We start from the raw sequence: 20,048 nt of genomic DNA on the forward strand, positions 1-20,048 counted from the left end.
ACCTAACAGTATCCTAAGCGTGGGGTTGTTTATAGACATGTGGTCACATTGATTTTATATTTAAAAACAGCAGCAGGTTGTGTGCTGGCAGGCGGGCTGGGCTGTTGCACAAGCAGAGCTAAGTGGGGATCCCGGCGGGCGGGCGGGCGGGTAAAAATTGTCACCAAGATTGAGCCGAGTCGAAAGATTTGCTTGTGGCACAATTCGTCGTGCGTTTGCTTGTTTGTTACCTTCCAGGGCCGTCTTCCTCCCGGGGAGGGTTTGAAGCCACAGTTTAAACAAGTCGCACAAAAAGTGCAGTGAATTGCAAGGTTAAAAAAAAATTAAGCAGGCAACAATAATTAAAAAGCAAACACACACCTACAGACACCTGGATTTTGCTCATCTGGAGCATGGCCTACCTCCAAAGCTGCATTAATGAATTACAGCAACTTACTGTTGCAGAATTTGGGATTTTGGTTGAATTCCTCTGGGTGCACAGCAGAAGTGCAAAGACTCACAGACCAGAATAGCTTCAAGTTCCCCAATTTAGTCCACCCCTTTTTACTCATCATCTGGCACTTGCAGTCTCAATAACTCTCTGAGACATTAATTGGAGAAAGAATAAAACATGTTTCTTTACATACAGTTGAACAGATCAACAGCAAACTGAGAGCAAACATGACTGCTTTAGCCACAGGCCTCAACAGACTCACAGACTCCAACTCCTGTATACACATGATCTGTACTCAGATTAAGCCAAAGTATTGGAAACTCATCTAAACTTGTTTAATACCCTTACCTTTAGCCTTAATATAATTGTCACAGACTATTTCTTGTACTATATTTCCTCCTTACACTGTTTACATGAGCCTGAATTCTGTTGGATGTTTGCACTAAGTAAATGTGATCCCATAATGTCTGCAAGGGACGTGGTGGTGCTGCGGGTTAAACTGCATAAGCCTCTGTGCTGCAGGGTCAGAAGACCTGCTGTCGTAAGATCGAATCCACGCAACGGAGTGAGCTCCCGTCGCTTGTCCCAGCTCCCACCAACCTAGCAGTACGAAAACATGTAAAAATGCAAGTAGATAAATAGGTACCACCTCGGTGGGAAGGTCACGGCATTCCGTGTCTAGTCGCGCTCACCACGTGACCACGGAAACTGTCTTCGGACAAATGCTGGCTCTACGGCTTGGAGACGGGGATGAGCACTGCACCCTAGAGTCGGACACGACTGGACTAAATGTCAAGGGGAACCTTTACTAATGTCTGCAAACATAAATGTCCTCCTTCGAAAAATAGTAGGAGTCTAGGTATTTTCATAGCATGATTCTTGGGGTACAAGGTAGCAAGCAGCCCTGTGATGCAGTGCTTAAACTGCAGTCCTGCAGTCGAGCCTCTGCTCACGACTTGAGTTTGATCGCAACAAGTTCAAGTAGCCAGGCTGAAGGCTGACTCAGTCTTCCATCCTTCTGAGGCCAGTAAAATGAGTACCCAGATGGCTGGAGGGTGGAGCAAAGTGTTGTTTGTATAATTATGTTGTAAATCACCCAGAGAGTGCTTTAGCATCGTGGGCCACTCTGTAAGCTGAAACGACAACAGGAACACCGACTGCCTTAGATGCAAGAGCAGCCGAACGCTTTCCGGTTCTAGCGGTGAGGCTCCAGCCTCTGTACCTGGTGGCACGCTGCCCGAACGTGTCTGGTGAAACAGAAATGATGGGCTTCCAGTAAGAAAAACCCAAAGTACCTGTTGTATTTTTGAACGGGAAAGCTCCCAAATCCAATATTTTTTATAAATATAAACTGCCTTCCTGTTCGCTTCTTTAATTTCACAGCGCTCACGGTTTGCCTCCCCCTTCTCTCCTGCAAAAGGAAGCCCTTTGAAAAGCTTGTCAGCAAAGCGTTCAAAATAGATTTCCAGGATGGATTGTTGTTGATTTTTTTTTTTTCTGGTAAAGCTCATTATGGTCAGTATCCTGTTGAACCTGCCTCTGGTTTGGCAGCCAGTCCTGGTCATTGTCAGCTTGTCCACCAAAAAAAAACCTCTGTAGCAGGGCTGGAAAGTTACTTTAAAAAGTAATTAGTTATGGCTCTAAGCACCTCCAATGCATTACAGTTGCTCTTGTAGCCACAGTTAATCTTTCTTGTCCTTTCCCCCAAAAGTAACTGGAATAGTTACTCTGAAAGTTACACTTTTAACTTTTCCACTAGTTTTTTTAACCAGTTACACAAAAGTAACTGGAACAGGTACTTTAAATCAAAAGCAGAGTACGAGCCACCACTTTGTTGTGATATTGCACCTCCACCCTTTCCTGAAGCCACTTCCCCGGTAAACATAAAAGGAACTAACAGTTACAGTTACAGTAGCTCGGCCTCAGCTTGCCCTGTTTGCCACTACCCCCTTCTCTCCCCTGCCCCCAGGTGGTGGGATCTCTCGAACTCAGCTCCAGTGGGGCAATGGTAGTTTCATCGCTGTGTAATGAGAGATTGAAACCGGTCTCATCTCTATTTAAGAAGGTTGAGAAGATATTTCTTGGGTCCCAGACACACACACACGCCAGCTTCTTAAAGGCAGAGCAGAGAAAAGAGAGCAGCAAATAAACTCACCTGGAGAATGTGCAAGTACAGTGGTGTCTCATATCAAATGGAATGGAAAACAATAGAGGCCCAGAAATGCTTTTGATCTCCCGAAAGCTTGAAGGGCCTTGGCAGCATCTTCCATCTTCAGATTTGGGTCTATCTACCGCTCTGCATTCCTTCCCAAGGACATGAAAGCGAGAGAGACGAGAGAGGCCTCCGTTGGCTGGCTACCGTGCAGATGGGGGTCAGCGGGGGAAGTAACGGCAAAAGAATGCGCGGATCTTGGACTGACTCTGACAGGGACACAGTTCATAGAAACCGAGGCCATAGGAACTAAATTAGAACGGTCTGTTGCAAGATTTCCAGGACCCATTCTCCTTCAGAACCTGGAAAAGGCCGTTGTTTTGGAATAAAACTCCCCAAATCCTACTAGCTGGTATCCTTTTCGTCTGTTGCAGATTTCCGTTGCACAAATTTTGGGGGGTGAAAAAAAAACCACACGATTCCTTTTCTGTCCTACAATAACCAGAATGGCCACTGATCAATAGTGCGTAAATTGCAGTCCCTCGATGTAGCGAGACCTCAACAGACTAACAGATTGCCAACAGAGAGGGTAAACACTTAAAGCAGAGAAGCAGGGCTCTGTTTGAATTTAGAGGCAGGAGGGAATGATTGGTTACTGCCAGATAGATTGACAGTCAGCCCAGCCCAGAAAAGTCCCTCCCATCCAAACCTACTAAAGGCAACATGCAAGGTTGCAAAAACTCCAGCAGGGAAAAAAAAGGCTCACTTTTTTTCCCAGAGACTTCTCTACAGCAGAGCGGTGTCCTTTCCTTCAATAGGGTGTTCTGTCTGGAGGAACAAACTTGAGTGGCTAAATCACTGAGTTTGAACTTGTGATGATTTGAATTGACCTCAAGCAGACCCGGCACAAATACCGGCCATGAATTTTTGGGACTTTTCATTGCATTTGCTTTGCTTCCCTAAGGATCTCAGGTTCAGCTTCTGTTATCTCCAGTTAGAAGCATTAAGCGGCTGCTGATAGGAAAGTCCTCTTTATGCCTGCGATTCTGAGGATTTATGCCAGGTGTGACCGTACTTGACTGTTGTGGCCTGAGACAGTTTTCTGGTTAGGTTTGGAAGTTACAAAGTGGTGGCTTGTCCGCTAAATGGGTGAGGTATAAGTCTAAACCAGGGGTCTCCAAACTTTTGACCGTGAGGGCCACATTGGATATTTTAAACATCTTTGAGGGTTGAAGGAACAGGAATGTGCGCACGCACCCACCAGTCCGCATGCATTCCCGCCTACCCACATGCACACACACCCTCGCATGGGCTGAAGGGAGCAGGACAGATAAAACTGCTCTATCCATAACTATTGGTTCATAAGCCTGCAAAAGTGAGGTTTTATCCATGACAGCTTGATGTTTGTTCAATATTTTTAGTGATCTATATTGGCTGGATAGCTCAGTAGTTTAGGTCTCTGGCTGTGGAGCCAAAGGTTGGGAGTTCGATTCCCCCGTGGGGCCTCCTGAGAGAAGAGCCAGCCTGGGTGGCCTTGGGCCAGCTGTACAGTCCCAAGGTTGCCCCCTAGAGGAAGGGAAGGGGAAACCACTTCTGAGTATTCTCTACCTGGGAAACTCTGAAAAGAGTCACTATAAGTTAGAATGTACATGAGGACACGTGGATATTATTAATAAAGGTGTTGCCTTCCCTTGCCTTTGAGTAGCCTTAAGGACCCTGGTGACTTTTCTTGATTTTCTCTGCGTTGCTCAGAAATATGACGTCGTCTCCCAAGAAGGAGCCTTTGAAAGCTTTTTGTTTCTGTCTTGGGAAAGGGGGAAAAAAACAACAACCAGAATCCCATGGGCTTTTCTAAATTTTTCACCCCTCCGCATTCTTGTCCAGGAAACCAGAGAGCTAAAATAAGCGGACTTTAAATAGGCCTTATCCGAACAGACAGCGTTTCTTTCCTTTTAAGAGGCAGAACGACAAGTAGATGAAGCAGGGCTGAGCCTCCAGCCCGAGGGCAGGATGACAGGACAATGTATCATCCGGGCAGTCTGTCATCATCCCAAAGAGAAAATTTACTGTCAGATCTGCCCAAACATTGAGATTTCAAACTTTTAGGAGAGCGGCTTTCTGCTTGAAACACACGCTGGCCGTTTGTGTGACGGCTGCCCTCCCTCTTTTTTCTTTTATGTGATTGATAGTTGAAAATGGCATTTTTATTGGGGAAATGAGTGTGGATTTTTAAGTTCACGGGGTTGGGAAGAATTACACGGTATCCAGAAGGCGATATTTGGGAAAGGGGGTAGGGTTCATCTCGCTTCTCCTTAAGACAGCCTTTCCAACTAAGCATTCTCAGCTGTGCTGTCACATGATTTTGTTGCAGAGTTTTGTTGCAGAGAGCTTTGACTTCTTTGTTAAATTTCTCCAGGGGTACAGCTGAAGTGTGGGGATTCGCAGAGCAGAATAGCTTCAAATTCCCCATAGTAGTCCACTCCTTTTTCTCATGAACCACACCAGTTACAGTCTCAATAACTCACTCCGAGATATTTGTATACAAGTGGTGCACCGCATAGCGATGATAATCCGTTCCAAAAAAATCATTGCTATACGGATTCGTCACTATGCAGGGCAAAAAAGCTGAAACACCTTCAATGCGTTCCTATGGGCAAAAAACTCACCTTAAAGCGAAAATCCTCCATGCGACCGCCATTTTTGCTGCCCGGTATGTGAGGAAAGGGCGCAAAAACACTGTGGGCAGTCAATTTTTTTCCGACGGCCATTTTGGAACCGCCGATCAGCTGTTTTTAAAACATCGTTATGCGATAATCGGTAAGCGAAATGCTTACCGATCATCGCAAAGCGATTTTTAGCCATTGAAAACATCGTTATGCGGATTCATCGTTAAATGAATCGCACGTTATGCGGGGCACCACTGTATTTTGTGCACAAGGGGCAAACCTAAGAACCGTTCCAGTTGGGGATGATGGGAGTAGTGTTCTAGCTAGGGATGATGGGAAGTCTGTTGGAGTTTTTGCAACCTCGCATGCTGCCTTTAGTAGGTTTGGCTGGGAGGCACCTTTCTGAGCTGGGACAACTGTCAACCTGTCCAACACCACCCATTTCCTTCCTGCCCGCCTCTGTACCCAAAGAGAGCCCTACCTTTATGGTTGGTGCTTTTTCTGTCTTCAGAGTCTGTCGAGGTCAGTTGCTGGAAGCAGTCAGGTTTGCTTGTTTGCTGTTGATCTTTAAGTAAAATATTTGTTAACATTCTTTGTACTACAAATATCTTAGAGTGAGTTATTGAGGGCACAGCTGAGAGTGCTGGATTGGGGATGGCTGTCTTAAGGAGAAGCTACATGAACCCTACCCCCTTTCCCAAATACTGCCTTCCGGACACAGTCCCAGCCCTGTGAACTTAACAATCCACACTCACTTCTCCAATAAAAATGGCATTTAAAACTATCACTCACATTAAAAGGGGGGGGCAGCCTTTACACAAACGATCAGCATGTGTTTCAAGCAGGAAACAGCTGTGCTAAAAGTTTAAAACTTCAATGTTTATGCATCAGGAATGAAACAAAAAATGCCCTTGCAAGCACAAAAGGGAATAACGCAGAGATTTGCCTCAAAAGTGGACTGATTTGCATAGTTCGATGCAATTTTGGAGATCCTTACTTTTGCTGAAAGAAAGCCACATGGCACACATCTCACCTGTTCAAAAAGTAATGAATATATAATGATGCATTGCTAGTGGGCCCTAGATCAAATCAAGCCGGAACTCTCTTTGGAGGCAGACATGTCGAAACTCAAGACTGTCCTGCTTTGGGCACATTACGAGAAGATGGGATTCTCTGGAAAAGACAATAATGGTAAGACAAACGAAAGGCAGTAGGGAAAGAGGAAGAGCCAACGTGCGATGGACTGATTTCGTTAAGGAAGCCATGCCCTCCAGTTTGCAAGGCTTGGGCAGGGCTATTCATGACCTGACATTTTGGAGGCCCATCCTTCTTACAGTTGACATAAATTGGAAGCAACTTGACAGGACATAGCGACTGCAACACAACAATGATTTAATTGCCACCCATCATAGTGTTCAGATTAACAAATGGGATCAACACAGAGGCAGCGTTATTCCTGACTCGCTACTTGAGGCGTCTGGGTCACTTTGCCTCATAGTGGGGCCGGCACCATTCCTTTGCGATGAGATTCAAATTGGCCCAGTTCTTTAACCAACCACATGTGGGCCACCAGGAAAACGATCTTAGAAACGTCAAAAAGCATTTCTGATGAAATTTGTAAGAGAAGGAAAAGCTTTCTTTATCTACGGTGTTTTCCACCTTCTGTGCTGGTTTTTCTTTCTGGTTTCATATCGGCGATCTTTCCCCGCTAATATCTCCTCTCTGCCTTTAAATCCAATCGTCCGAATGAAAAGGTTTTACCCCCTGATTCTATCTGTGCTCCAAATTCTACAAAAGATATTGTGTGTATGTGTATAGACGTTTAGTGCCAGCAAACCCCAGGGAGCTGAAAACTCGAAAAGAATAAATGCAGCCATTGTACTAATGCAAGAAGACTTGAAATTCTGTCCACAATGTAGGTTGTCCCCTATTTTTCCTCGTTTTCTTCTCCTTTTCTGTTTCTTTTGGTTACTGTATAAGGAAATAGTTCAGCTATTGGTTTTGGACGGTCAACATCTAAAAATTAAGCGTGAAAAAGAAAGCTATTTTCTGTCCTACGTTATTTAGGAGGCTGAGAGTCCTTTCATTCAGCTGAGTTTCTCCGGCTAAATGTTTTTCTCTTGCCCCCCCCCCCATTTTCTTCTTTTTCTTTTTCTTTTGACTGGCAGGTGTACGTCAACGGAGAATGGGTGACCAGCATCGGAGAAGGGGGCAGCTTTGGAGAGCTGGCGCTCATCTACGGAACGCCACGAGCCGCCACTGTCAAAGCCAAGACAGATCTCAAACTTTGGGGAATTGACCGAGATAGCTACCGCCGTATTTTAATGGTGGGTTGAACCTTTGATGAGGGGCTAACGCGAAGGCTCCTGTTTATGTCGACTTTAGGGTGCTGTAAAACCGCAGGGCGCTTTTCGGTTTTACCTGAGAGGTCAACAACTGTTCAGGCGATGTCTCCCTTTCACAGGCCCAGTTGTATTTCCAAAAGAAATAGCAACACGTGGCTTGAAACGAGCGTGTGGAAAAAGACACTCTTAGCCCAATGTTGACTCCCCTAATGTCTTGATGGAAAATGTGAAATTCCCAGCGGATCTCAGAAAGGAAGTGAAACAGGTCTAACAGTCAGGATCTATCCGAAAGCATGGATGCCAGACTGAAATCTAGGCCTGGACGAGGTGGGATAAGCTGAGAAGCTAGGACCTCAAATGCAGCTTTGTATATCTGTAAACCAAACAAGGACCCCCAAGAGGAGAAACAAATTTTCTCGTCCCCAAGTAAGTCCTGATATAACCCTGTTCAAAAAAGGAAAAGGGCCAGCTACCGTCAAATGGTTCACTCTTTCAAGGGACTGGAAAACATGTGCTTTTTTAACCAGCCAAACTATGACTCTTCCTGTAAAATCAATTTTTTTAAATTATTATTTCTTTTGCAATCATCACCAGGGGTTTTGCCATTAAAAATCCCATAAAATGGAAGAATAGGAAAAAAAATGGTTTGGTTTTAGCTTTCAAGGGAAGACATCAGTGGAGGTTTAACCTTAGCCTGTTTCTGTTACGTTCTGCTAGCACAGAGTTCTTATCAAAGAATGTCGTATTTTTTTTCCCTGCTCCTGTCCATATACAGTACGTGATTAATTTTTTTAAAATTTCATTCCCCCAGAAAGTGCCTCTCAGCTATGGAACTTAGTGAGCTACCATGGGCCGGTCATATCTTCACAGCCTGTGGGTCATTCCACAGCCAAATCAGTAAATCACCAAAGATTGAAAATCCTGAGGGTGATTGATTTTCCTCAGGATTTTTTAAAAAAGAATTAGAATATGATAATACCATGGATTGCCAGAAAGACAAGTGGCCTCCACCTTTTGTTCTCCGACCGTTTCCCCTCAACTTTTCACAGTTTTTTTTTTTTTGCAAAAATAAAATAGGGCAGTGGAGGTTCATGCACTACCTTGAACCCACTTCCGGAAAGTCAAGATACGGGAGTAATAAGAAACAAATCAGTTAGACACCTCCGCATTACAACAGCAGAGTTGCTTACATCCTTAAGGCGGGAAGAAAAAGGTGCCTGCCTGCCCACAAAAGCTCAGCAGAAAGGGAGGCCTCCTAATTTTTCCTTTGCAGAGAGATCCTGAGTTCAGGAGTTGCCACCTCCTGTACATTCTGGAGAACAAATAGGCTGTGTAGCGAAGTCTTAAGAGAAAGGTGTCTTCCAGTGAATTTAACCTGTGGATAATAGGCTCTTAGGAAGAATACAGTTCCTTTTTTTGGGGGGGGGTGTTTTTTCTAGGATGCTGTTTGTTGGGTTTTATCCATTCTTATACAGTCGCGCCCCACTTAACGATTACCCTGCATTACGACGACTCTGCTTCATGACAATGTTTACGATGTTTTAAATGGGTTTTTTCGCTTTGCAAAGATCGGTTCCCTGCTTCGGGAACCGATTCTTCGCATTACGATGATCAAAACAGCTGATCATCGGGTTTTCAAAATGGCCACTGGGTGCTCAAAATAGCTCCCCACTGTGCTTAGGGATGGATTCCTCGCTATACAGGCACCGAAAATGGCCGCCATATGGGGGATCTTCACTGAACGGTGAGTTTTTAGCCCATTGGAACGCATTAACCAGGTTTTAATGCACTTCAATGGGTTTTTTATTTGCGCTTTGCGACGTTTTCACTCTACAGCGAGGCACCACTGTATTTTGCTCAGCAAGTTGTCCTTCCTCGGCTAGATCTTGAGCCAGTCGTCTTCTTCCTCATTGCAGCCACCATCTTTTGTTTTTCCTTCCTTTCTGCCTCAGTTTCTCAACCCGTCGGTGGAAATGCCTCTTGCTGTCAATAAGGAAGTTCAGACAGATCATGTTGTGCAACCCCTCTCTAGTCACCCATAAAGTCTCTTGAGGGGGGGGGGCTCCTACTTCCCAAATTGGCTGGCTGACTGATACTTCCATAGCTCTTTGTCACTGGCCTCAACCTCTTGAGGGAGCTGTCTGTGGAGAAAATAAAACAATCAAGAAATATCCGCTGTGGGAATCCAGAACATCAGGGCTGAGGCTCTTGAGGGAGGGGTTTCCTTCAGCGGGAGGGTGATGGTGACTAATCCATGTTAGTCAGTCTAGAGTTCCCCAAAAAACTCCCTTTGCTCATATTCTCTCAGTCTGGAGCTCTCAAATAAATGAAAAATATAAAAAAGTTTCCCCAAGTGCAGGGCAAGGCAAAAAATAGTGGGGCCAGTTTCTCCTAAATGCAGAAAAATAGAAAAGAAACTGAAATCTTCCTAAAGGTAGCTTGAATTCATGTAGCTGATGAAGGGCATTGCAGGCTACACATGAGGATACTCACCAGAGGAGCAGGGTTTTCTCTGAATTTTGAGGTGGGAAGGAATGGTGGCTGTAGGGTTTTCGGGCTGTTTGGCCGTGTTCTACAGAATATGGTCCAACAGCCCAAAAAACCTACAACCACCATCGGATCCCGGCCATGAAAGCCTTCGAGAATAAAACAAAAGCAAAGCGTGCTGCTTATATACCACCCCATAGCGCTTCAAGCACTCTCTGGGCGGTTTACAATTTTTAATTATACAGGCTACACATTGCCCCCCCAGCAAGCTGGGTACTCATTTTACTGACCTCGGAAGGATAGAAGGTTGAGTCAACCTTGAGCTGGCTACCTGGGATTTGAACCTCAGGTCGTGAGCACAGTTTTAGCTGCAGTACAGCAGTTTAACCACTGCGCCACGAGGCTCTTCTACATGGGAAGGAATGATTGGTTCGTGCTGGGTAGATTGACAGCTCAGAAAGGTCCCTCCCAGTCACTCACACTAAAAGCAGCATGCGAGGTTGTACTGTTGCTGCACTACAGCTCCCATGTGCCTGAGCCAGCATAGCTAATGGGGATGGATGATGGGATTGTGGTTCAGAGAATGCAAGAGTTTTCATCTGTATTTTCATTTTGTTTTTGGTGCATGGTTTCTCTCTCTCTCTCTCTCTCTGTGTGTGTGTGTGTGTGTGTGTGTGTGAGAGAGAGAGAGAGAGAGAGAGAGAGGAGGCCTTCTAAGAATGCACATTCTAAGCATAATTCAACATCAGGCTTACATAAGCCAATTGTGTACCTGCCAGGATCTGTTCTTTTTTAATTGTAACCCGAAGCCACCTCTGATATAATCTTGATCTTCCAAGATGGATTTTCCCCCCTTTCTTTTCATTTTGCAAAACATCCAGTTCGCTTCTGGTAGCTTAGATGGTAGAGTCTGGGGAGTTCGATAGGAGGCATTAAAAACAGGCAGAAGAAATGAAAGGGAGAGAAGGAGAAGGAAGGGGGTGGAAGGAAGCCAGAGAAGGGACAGGTGGTTTAGAGCAGCGAAGAAAAGCAAAACAATCCACAGAGGGTGGAGGAAGAAGGCGGTTTGGAGGACGCTTTACGAGATTCTCTTGATGCCTTCATGCAGCCAGAAAATCCACCTCGATAAGTCTTTTTGACATTTGTTTTGCCGTTCTGATGTCCTGTGTTTGTTTGTTCATTCATTCTGTCTCTCTCTCTCTCTTAAATTAATGTGTTGGCTAGCATCAGAAAGGGCAGTTCTGCAGTTGTCATTGTATTACGAGACCCAGCATTCCTGGGCTGATGGAATCTGTAGTCGAAACAATATCTAGAGGACTTCATTGACTTCCAGCAGTGCCACTCACTCCCTATTCATGTGCTGGTATATTAGGCTAAGGTGCTGATCCTTCGTTCCTGTTGGTGCTAGTTTGGGCTGCCCAAGGACAACCAACTCAGAAAATAAGCGTGCTATAAGATTGTTTTCTGTTTCTTCTGCCAAAGGTTTGCAAGATATTGGCCCACCTCCTGGGGGCTCTTTCTCCGCGATTATGTTGCAGATTTATCGCTTTATCATTCCAGATGCATTTGTTCTGCATCGTTCTTAACATACCTTGGGCTGCTTGCAAGAAACAAAAGCTTCAAAGTATTGTAAAACGCTGGATTTAAAGAAAGAAAACTCAACCCATCCTAGCTTTTCAGAGCTTAGAAAGGTTCCTTGGGAACGAATGAATAAATCTAGAGCTCCCAAACTCTTTCACCAATTATAGGAGTTCTAGTCCAGTGGTTCTTAACCTTTGTTATTCGGATGCTTTTGAACTGCAACTCCCAGAAACCCCAGTCAGGACAGCTGGTGGTGAAGGCTTCTGGGAGTTGCAGTCCAAAACTCCTGAGTAACCCAAGGTTAAGAACCAGTGTTGTAGTCTAAAGAAGGAATTCTCCCCAAGATCTCCCACAGTTGGATCATACGGTAGAAAAGAACTTGTTTATAAGATTAGGGCAGCTTATGAAAGGCATAAGGCTAGAAGAAGCTTCAAATCGCCAACCATCGTTGTCCGGGATTGTTGTGAAATTGGACTGGATTCCCACTCTTAACTTCCAATGTGTTTGTCCTTTCTTTATATTTCTACCCCCTCTGTGCTACAGTTAGCTCAGCTTGAGAGACACTGTTCAGCTTCTCCTTCCTTCATGCTCACATCACCCTTGTAAGGCGAACCGGGTGAAATGACTAGCCCTGTTTCCCCAATTGAGTTGCCTCTTGAGTTGAACTCGCATCCGGAGTTTCTGAGTTCAAACCCCAACTCTCTGCCATGTTTCGTACAAATGCTCCTAGCTCCCATCAACTATGAGCAAGTGGCTCATGGTCACTCCAATGGAAGCAACAGCAAAAATGACCCGCCCATCCATTCGGCTGTCCATCAATTGCTCTCTCTTTCTCTCTCCAAATCTCTATCTGGATTTCTCCAAGGTCCAAGGCTGGAGGCCTTCAAGAGAACATTGGACACCCATTGGTCAGATCTTCTTTGATTTGGATTCTTGCACCAGCCAGGGGTTGGACTTGATGGCCTTAGAGGCCCCTTCCAACCCCATCATTCTATGATCCCCATACAATTGCTTATGGTATTACCATGATCGGTCAAAGACATTTTGCACCTGGGTCAAAGCAGGAAACAGCACCCCTGTCTTGTCCAGTTCAAGGTGAATCATGTTGTGTCAAGCACTTGAGGCATCAAATCTCCAATGGCAATTTGTTACCCCTTTTCTAACCAACCAACCAACCACCCCCCCACCTCAATTTGCCATTAAGGCAGATACCACACTCTGTCCCTGATAGGGCTGGTTGCTTTTTACATTGCATTAAGTGGACAACGTCTCTTCTCTGTGGCCAACCTACCATCAACATGGCCATCATCCCACAATAGCGCATGTGTTGGAACACTGCCTACTCTGTTTTAGACTCTTAAGAAAACACTTCACCATCAATTTCCTTAGCATTTTTAAAAAAAGTTCTGGGAGACAAGTGGATTCACTAATCTTTTTTTTTGCTTTCTTTGGTCCTGTCTACTCCTGTGACCTCTTGCCTGGTTGTCATTTTCCCCTCCGTCTTTGGCATTTTCACCCTCTGAACAGATTTCCAAAACATTTTGTTTTTCCCCCGTCAGCGGCTCTTGTTTGTCCAACAATTTCTTGATTCTTTTCTGACTTGGAACGGAGCGCTAGGGGAAAGGAACCCAAAGCCGCACAGCTTTAAATACTTATCCTGACCCATAAATCACAACGGAATATTTCAGCCGCACTTCTGAACTTCTCGTCTGTTTGTCAGGATCGTTCTGGCAACGAGAGGTCCAGATGGAGCGGCGAGATGCAGGTGCGCTAACATCAGAGCCATAGAGAAAAAAAGGTCATCATTTTCTCCCTTGGACTGTTGGATGACGGTGTGTTTTCAAAAGACTAATCGAAATGGCATCAGCTTTTGTTTTTCTTGATGCCGCATCAGGTTACAAACCCTGGACTCTGCTTGGTGGCTGTAAATCCCTTGTCTACATTTTTTCTTTTGTACTCAATGTTTGCCTCTCTCCCTCTCCCTCTCTCACACACACCGTCTTAGACACTACAGACACTACTACTAGCCCTCGACCATGGTCAACTCATACGCACCACGAGTTCCGCAACTTCCACCCTGGAGGTTGCGAGGAGATACTGCGCCGTGTCCAGTTTTATGTTCTGGGTCCCACGCCTGAGCTGTCAGCTTTGGCGAGCCTTTGTTGTCGTTCCAGCGTCTCACATTTCTAGGGCTCAGCCATCTTCCAGAAAAGGAGGAGGAGGAGGAAAAGGAGCCAGGCTCATCTGAGGGGGAGGTCAGACAAAGATCACCGCAGAGGCTGGGACAGTTCAGAGCAAACCCTTAGCGGAGACAGGGTGCTTGTGAAACCCCTCTCTCTCCCAAAGTCCATTGCTCAGTGAAATAAACATCTGCTGTGGATGCCTTCAGTCTCTGGAATCTCCATTTGGAAGGATCTGCAAAGGACCTCTTCTCGTAACCTTGGAAAGGGTTGGTGCAGCGTTATCAGCCCCAGTGAGCCGATCCAAGGGTGAGGAGCTGGTGGGGACTTACAGGTGGATGTTGCAAACGCCAAAGCACCTTCGGCATGGGTGAAAGCTAAGCAGCGTCTGGCCCGGTTAGTATTTGGAAGGATGACCAGCAGCGAATCCTGGGCCATAGCTTAGCGGTTAAAGGACATGCATGTACTGTATTTATAAGGAGATAGTCCGTCCCCATTATACGTGATAGGGATAGCCAGGTTTGGGGTAGGATTCAGAGTTGACAACACTGGCTGAGGAAGACGGAGGATTGTACCATAGGAAGTCATCTTCCTGTGTTCCTAATGTTCAGAAGTCCATATCTTTCCCATTCCTAGAGGAGACAGTACTGGCTTAAATCAGGGGAGATGTGGCCCTCCAGATGTTGCTGAACAGCAGTGCCCTTCAGCCCTAGCCACTGGAGTCCGCCAACATCTGGAGAATTACACCTTGGCCAAGCCTGCCTTAGATCGATGTGGAAAGAGGACAGCTCAGTGGGAGTGCTCCAGAAGCTACCAAGCTCAATCAAATCAAGAATGTAGACCCTGTGGCCTTCCGGCCATGGTTGACGGACAAGGCCATTATCCCAGTCCATTTGTCCCGAAGGAGATAAGCATTGAGCCCCACTTGGAGTTTTCCCCGTCTTTGAATAAAATCCTGGGCTTGATGCAGGGCAGAGTTCAGCTATGGGAGCTCAGCTTCGGAAAGGGGAATCAGATTCAAAGAGGAGAAGGCTTTCCGTGGATATGGGTTGGGGGTGGTCTGTGTTACCTGCAGGGTAGTTTCCCATTGGGAGTGCTGGCTGGCCGTTGTCAGAAACAGGATGTGGGAACAGAAAAGCATCTGGCCTGATCCTTTTCTGATTATATGGCAACCAGAGTTTACTATGAATGCTCAGCCTTTCTTGAGCTATTCTGAGGGTTCCTCTGCCCACTTAGGTTTCTCTTTCCTTTCCTAAAGAATTTTTGTTTTGTACTTCTGCAAATCTTAAGACTCCCTGCCTGCAGCTTGGTTGTGGTGGTGGGGAATCTGTTTTGACACCCAGATTTCTCTTTTGTGCACTCTGGATTTCGGGAGTTACCGTGCAAAAGCGTGACACTTTGACCATACAATGGCTGGTGCTCGGGGAAGAGATTTGCAATGAATAGATGAAGACGGTGCCCTCCACTTGCTCTTTCTAATCTCTTCCCACTTCCTTCAAGAGTTCGTCAGTGTCCTTTGTTTGCAAGGAAGGGAAGTCAAGTGGCCTCCCTCTCTCCCATAAGCAAACACTCTGGCTTGTTTATGGGTTAACCATCTAGTCCGAGAAGGATCAGTCACCTCCCCATCTCACCCGGTCCACAATCTTGAAAGATTAACCTGTCATCCCTCTGCTAAGTCTGTTGGTCTTCTGTTAAGTGTGGGCCCGGCAGGTGCAGGAGAGATTGCCGGGAAGGGATTGTCTACATCTTAACATTCAAGCTGCAAGCCTGAGCTGGCTAATGGGCGTGATGAATTGATTCAGAGCATTGATTGCAGATCTAAAGGGCCTTGGAGGGAGCCAATGGAGCTAAGCACGGCGGGGCATGGATCATTGCTAGCTTCCCTTCCAGCTGTTGTAAAAAGGCAGCGCCAGGGTTCCGATTGCATGGAGAATGTCCCTTTCTCAACAGAGAAAGAATAATCCCGCAGCACTAAATGAGTCAAATGCGGCATACGTATTTACTGGGAGTCTTGTCCCCCTAAGTCATAGAGCGGCCAGTCTCTTGCCACTGGCTGAAGTCTCAGGGAACTGCCCGGCCGTCCCGGATTTCCAGATGTGGAGAGAAGTGTAAGAGTGAGTGGCAGTGGAAGAGGAGAAGCGGTGTTGCCTGTGTGTGACATGGCTTCCTAGCCAGGGGGCCCATCTCCTCCCCTGCTCAGCTGGCACCAAGACTGCTCGACTTAGTAGGAAGACGTTTTCATGTGTGTTGTGCGTACACATCAGCCTACTTGAAAACCCAGAGTAACCAAAGTCCAGGCTTAAAGAAAAAAGAGAGAGGGAGATGTGTGGAGGGCCCCACAGTGGTGCCATTTCTTTCTTTCTTACATTTGTCAGTAGATTTGTCTCTAAATAATAATAATAACAATCTTGGAACTGCAAAGCTGGAAGGGACCCAATGGGTCATCAAGCCCAGCCCCTCTCAAGGAGGCCCAGTGGGGAATCAAACTCCCAGAGACCTCAGCCACTGAGCGATCCAGCTTTTGTGGGTGCCCTGGGGAAAAGTCTCAGTTGTCCCACCCTAATTATGGTCCTCAGGGCGTGTTTATTTGGCACTTCCCCTCCTCGTGCCTTTTGTAATTAGGAAGTGTCATCAGGACTCCTGGGACTTCTTGTTGCACAAGGCTTGACAGCACAGGGAGGGTTGCCAGATCAGCAGCCGAATACCCTTCGGCAGGGTATTGTAAGGGCAGAGTGTCACTTTCTCCTCCCCAGGACCAAACAGCATGGCAAAGAAGTACTCACAATCTGCATTCCAAAGCAAACAGGTAATGCCGAAATACCAGCGCCTTTTAGCTTAAAGCTTATTGCCAGCGAGTAAATCTTGAGATTTCATCCTTTTGCAACAGGGGGTTCAGGAGCAATATATAACAAGATGCGCAACAGGAATGGAAGATGTCCGGAAGGGGCTATGAAGGCTAGCGTGATAGATGGGGATTCTAGGAAGGAGGTCTGGATTCTCTGATGTCTTGAGACCAGAGGTGGGCATGTGGTGGAACATCCGTGTCTGGTGGTTTCACGTATGAGGATTTGGGGGGAAGGGGAATGCAAGGTAGGTGCTGCTGGAGTCTTCCAGGAGAAGAAAATGAGTTTCTGGGATGAGCCTTTTTTCTGCAGATGGTTTCCTGGGGGTCAAGGGACCCCAAAAGCCCCCAGAGGAGCTACAAGTGGCCCCTAAGCTTCACATCGCTCACTCCCTGTTAGAATCTGACCTGCTTCTGACGTCTGCTACTAGAATTCTCCTTGTTGGACATCCCTTGGGTTTTCCTGCTTTGTACTTCTTGGCCCAATCCCAAGAACCTAGCTAGGCTTGGTCTTTCTAAAATCAGGACAGCAGATCACACTGTATATAGTCCTCTTTCTGCAGTGGCAGCTGCTGACTCCAGTTCCAGAGGTGCTGTGAATCCACTCCAGGTTTTTTTAAATTGAATTTATCCAAACAGATTGGATGACAGTACATTTTGTGTTCTCCTCCCCCTTTCTTTTTCCCCCATATCCCCCTCTACCTTTTGTAAAGGGTAAAGGTTCCCCTTGACATTTAGTCCAGCCGTGTCTGGCTCTACGGTGCGGTGCTCATCCCCATCTCCAAGCCACAGAGCATTTGTCTGAAGACAGTCTTCGTGGTCACGTGGCCAGCGCAACTAGGCACGGAACGCCGTGACCTTCCCACCGAGGTGGTACCTATTTATCTACTCGCATTTACATGTTTTCGAACTGCTAGGCTGGCAGGAGCTGGGACAAGCGACAGGGGCTCCCTCCGTCGCGTGGATTCGATCTTACAACGGCTGGTCTTCTGACCCTGCAGCACAGAGGCTTCTGCGGTTTAACCTGCAGCGCCACCACGTCCCCACTACCTTTAGTACTCCTTACCTTATCACTAGTTTTAAAAAATCCACTCCAGGTTTTAATCTGAAGTTCCCAAAAGCTATTGACAGCACTGAGCCCTCTTCCCAATCTAGCACCATGTACAACTCCTGTAAAGTACAAAGCAAAATCAAGAGTGGATTCACAGCACCTCCTGAACTAGAGCCACCACGAGCCACCAGTGCCTCTTTCAGTCTCTGTGGCCACTTCACTCAAGGTTTGATACTAGAGGCAGCCAAATGCTTTTTCTAGTGGAATAACAGATCCTGTGTGCATTCAGACAAAGAATTGTGCATTGCACTGGGGTAGGGAGACCACAATTTTGAGTACTACGATTTCCAGTATCCTCCAACAGTTGGGGCATTCTGGATGTTATTGGCCAAAATGAAATGAAATGAAAAGTTTCCTAATTTCTGCTTCTCCCTCTCTCCCTCTCTCCCTCCCTCTCTCTCTCTCCCTCTCTCTCTCTCTCTCTCTCTCTCACACACACACACACACACAAGTACACATTTATTAAATTCATTTCTCCAATGCATTGTTTTCACTGAATTACTTTGGGGCCATGCTCTCTGGGGGATGATGGAAGTTGTAGTCCTAAAATCGATTTCCCCAGGCTTTGGGGAGACATCTCCAAGAGCGGCAACCAGGCAATGAGATCTGTTGCCAAGCAGCCAGCTGCCGTACCCTTTGGGGGCCCGAGCATCCGCGCTGCTTGAATGGTTCCCTCTCATTTTAATTACAGACTTCCTTAACTTTCAGGGGATAACAAGGCAGTTTAATTGAGCAATTAATGGATAGCACTTCTGCTTTGCCTTTGTTGTGGAGGAGGAGAAAGAAAAAGGGGCTAGATGGGCCCTTGGTGTCATCGTGCCAACACAGAAGCTGGTGGAGTCACACTGCCCGCTTATCTAATCCATGTTATGTTTACTTTGCATGAATATAATTAATCCGGGGAGGGATGTAGCTTATAGGAGCTGTAGGTGCAAGCTATGGATTAGACAACTCCACCACATCACAGTGAAACAGTGTTGTGTAGCATTATACCAGGGATAAAGGGTATGCCCTTAATATGGGGCTTCCTGGAGATTAGCTGCCCCAAAGGTCAACCCAGGAATTCTGTAGACCAGGTATTCGTTCAGTGTAAGAATGTAAATCTCCCCTTTTCTTGACCTTATTTATGAAAAGAAGAAAGCGCAGATGTTTTCGGCATATTGACAAGAGGGTAAGGCATTTTCAACCAGTCTCTCATAGGATTTTCACATTTGCAACGATTCCCCGCCCACATAAATAATCTAAATCTTCCCAATTCCACAGCACCATGATTGAGCAAAACTATGGTCATTACTGCATTGTTCCGTAGATTTTGAAGAACTAAAAGCCATGGATAGGTTGCTTGTGGGTTTTTTTGGAACTTCTGCGCTTGTAGGGTCTTGTGAGTGGGCTTTGCATCTCAACAAGAACATACGTTTTGTGCAGAGTCGTGTTGTACAAATTGTGGAGACCCGCAGGTGGGGGAAGATCTCCTCGTCTCCCTCTTGCACTGGAGATGAGGAATCTTCCAAGGTGTGGAGATGCCTCATTGAGGGGCCTCTTGGGTTCAAAATAGGCTTTATTGACCAGATGAACGTCAACAACGATTCTTCACATCTCTAGCAAAGACGGTAACAGAAAAAAATTCCACAAGAAACTCATCTTAGTGCTTCTAATTCTTATATAAATATATACTGATTGCAGATTACTTCTCCAAGTATACAGGCTGAGGTATCCAGTCTGCCCTGAAAACTGGCACGCCTGTCTTCTAACATCATGAATAAGAGAACTCCACACGGGAAAATGGCCTTTCATTGGTTATCATTGAAAATGCCCACAAATGCTATTGTTCTCCATGAGGAGAAGCCTCTTTCCAACAGCTCCTTGGTGTGGTGTCCGTTAGGGGTACTCAATGGCACCGGATTGTGGGGGGGGGGGAGCCACTTCCTTAAAGAAGCACATTCTGGAGGTTCATCACCAGCTTATTAGGCAGGATGATTGTACAACCTGATCTTGTGAGGCAGTTCATCCTAATTTGCTGTCCTTTCTGTTCCCTCCTCAGGGCAGCACGCTGAGGAAACGCAAGATGTATGAAGAATTTCTCAGCAAGGTCTCCATTTTGGGTGTGTGTTTTTTTAAAAAAATATTGTTTATTCCTAATATGCACAAAAAGGGACGTGGTGGCGCTGCGCGCTAAACCGCAGAAGCCTGTGCTGCAGGGTCAGAAGACCAGCAGTCATAAGATCGAATCCACGCAATGGAGTGGGCGCCC

General features: G+C 46.2%; 1 protein-coding gene across 1 annotated transcript in view; it reads left to right on the forward strand.

Annotated features, from left to right (window-relative positions):
• Window positions 1-20,048, forward strand: part of PRKAR1B (protein kinase cAMP-dependent type I regulatory subunit beta) — a 95,668-nt gene that overhangs the window by 48,177 nt on the left and 27,443 nt on the right. The window contains exons 7-8 of the mRNA XM_072983003.2: window positions 7,420-7,578; window positions 19,839-19,899. Of these exons, the coding sequence (XP_072839104.1) occupies window positions 7,420-7,578; window positions 19,839-19,899 (220 nt within the window). The remainder of the gene's footprint in view (window positions 1-7,419; window positions 7,579-19,838; window positions 19,900-20,048) is intronic.

Source organism: Pogona vitticeps, chromosome 13 (assembly GCF_051106095.1).
Source record: "Pogona vitticeps strain Pit_001003342236 chromosome 13, PviZW2.1, whole genome shotgun sequence".
Classification (NCBI taxonomy): Eukaryota; Metazoa; Chordata; class Lepidosauria; order Squamata; family Agamidae; genus Pogona; species Pogona vitticeps.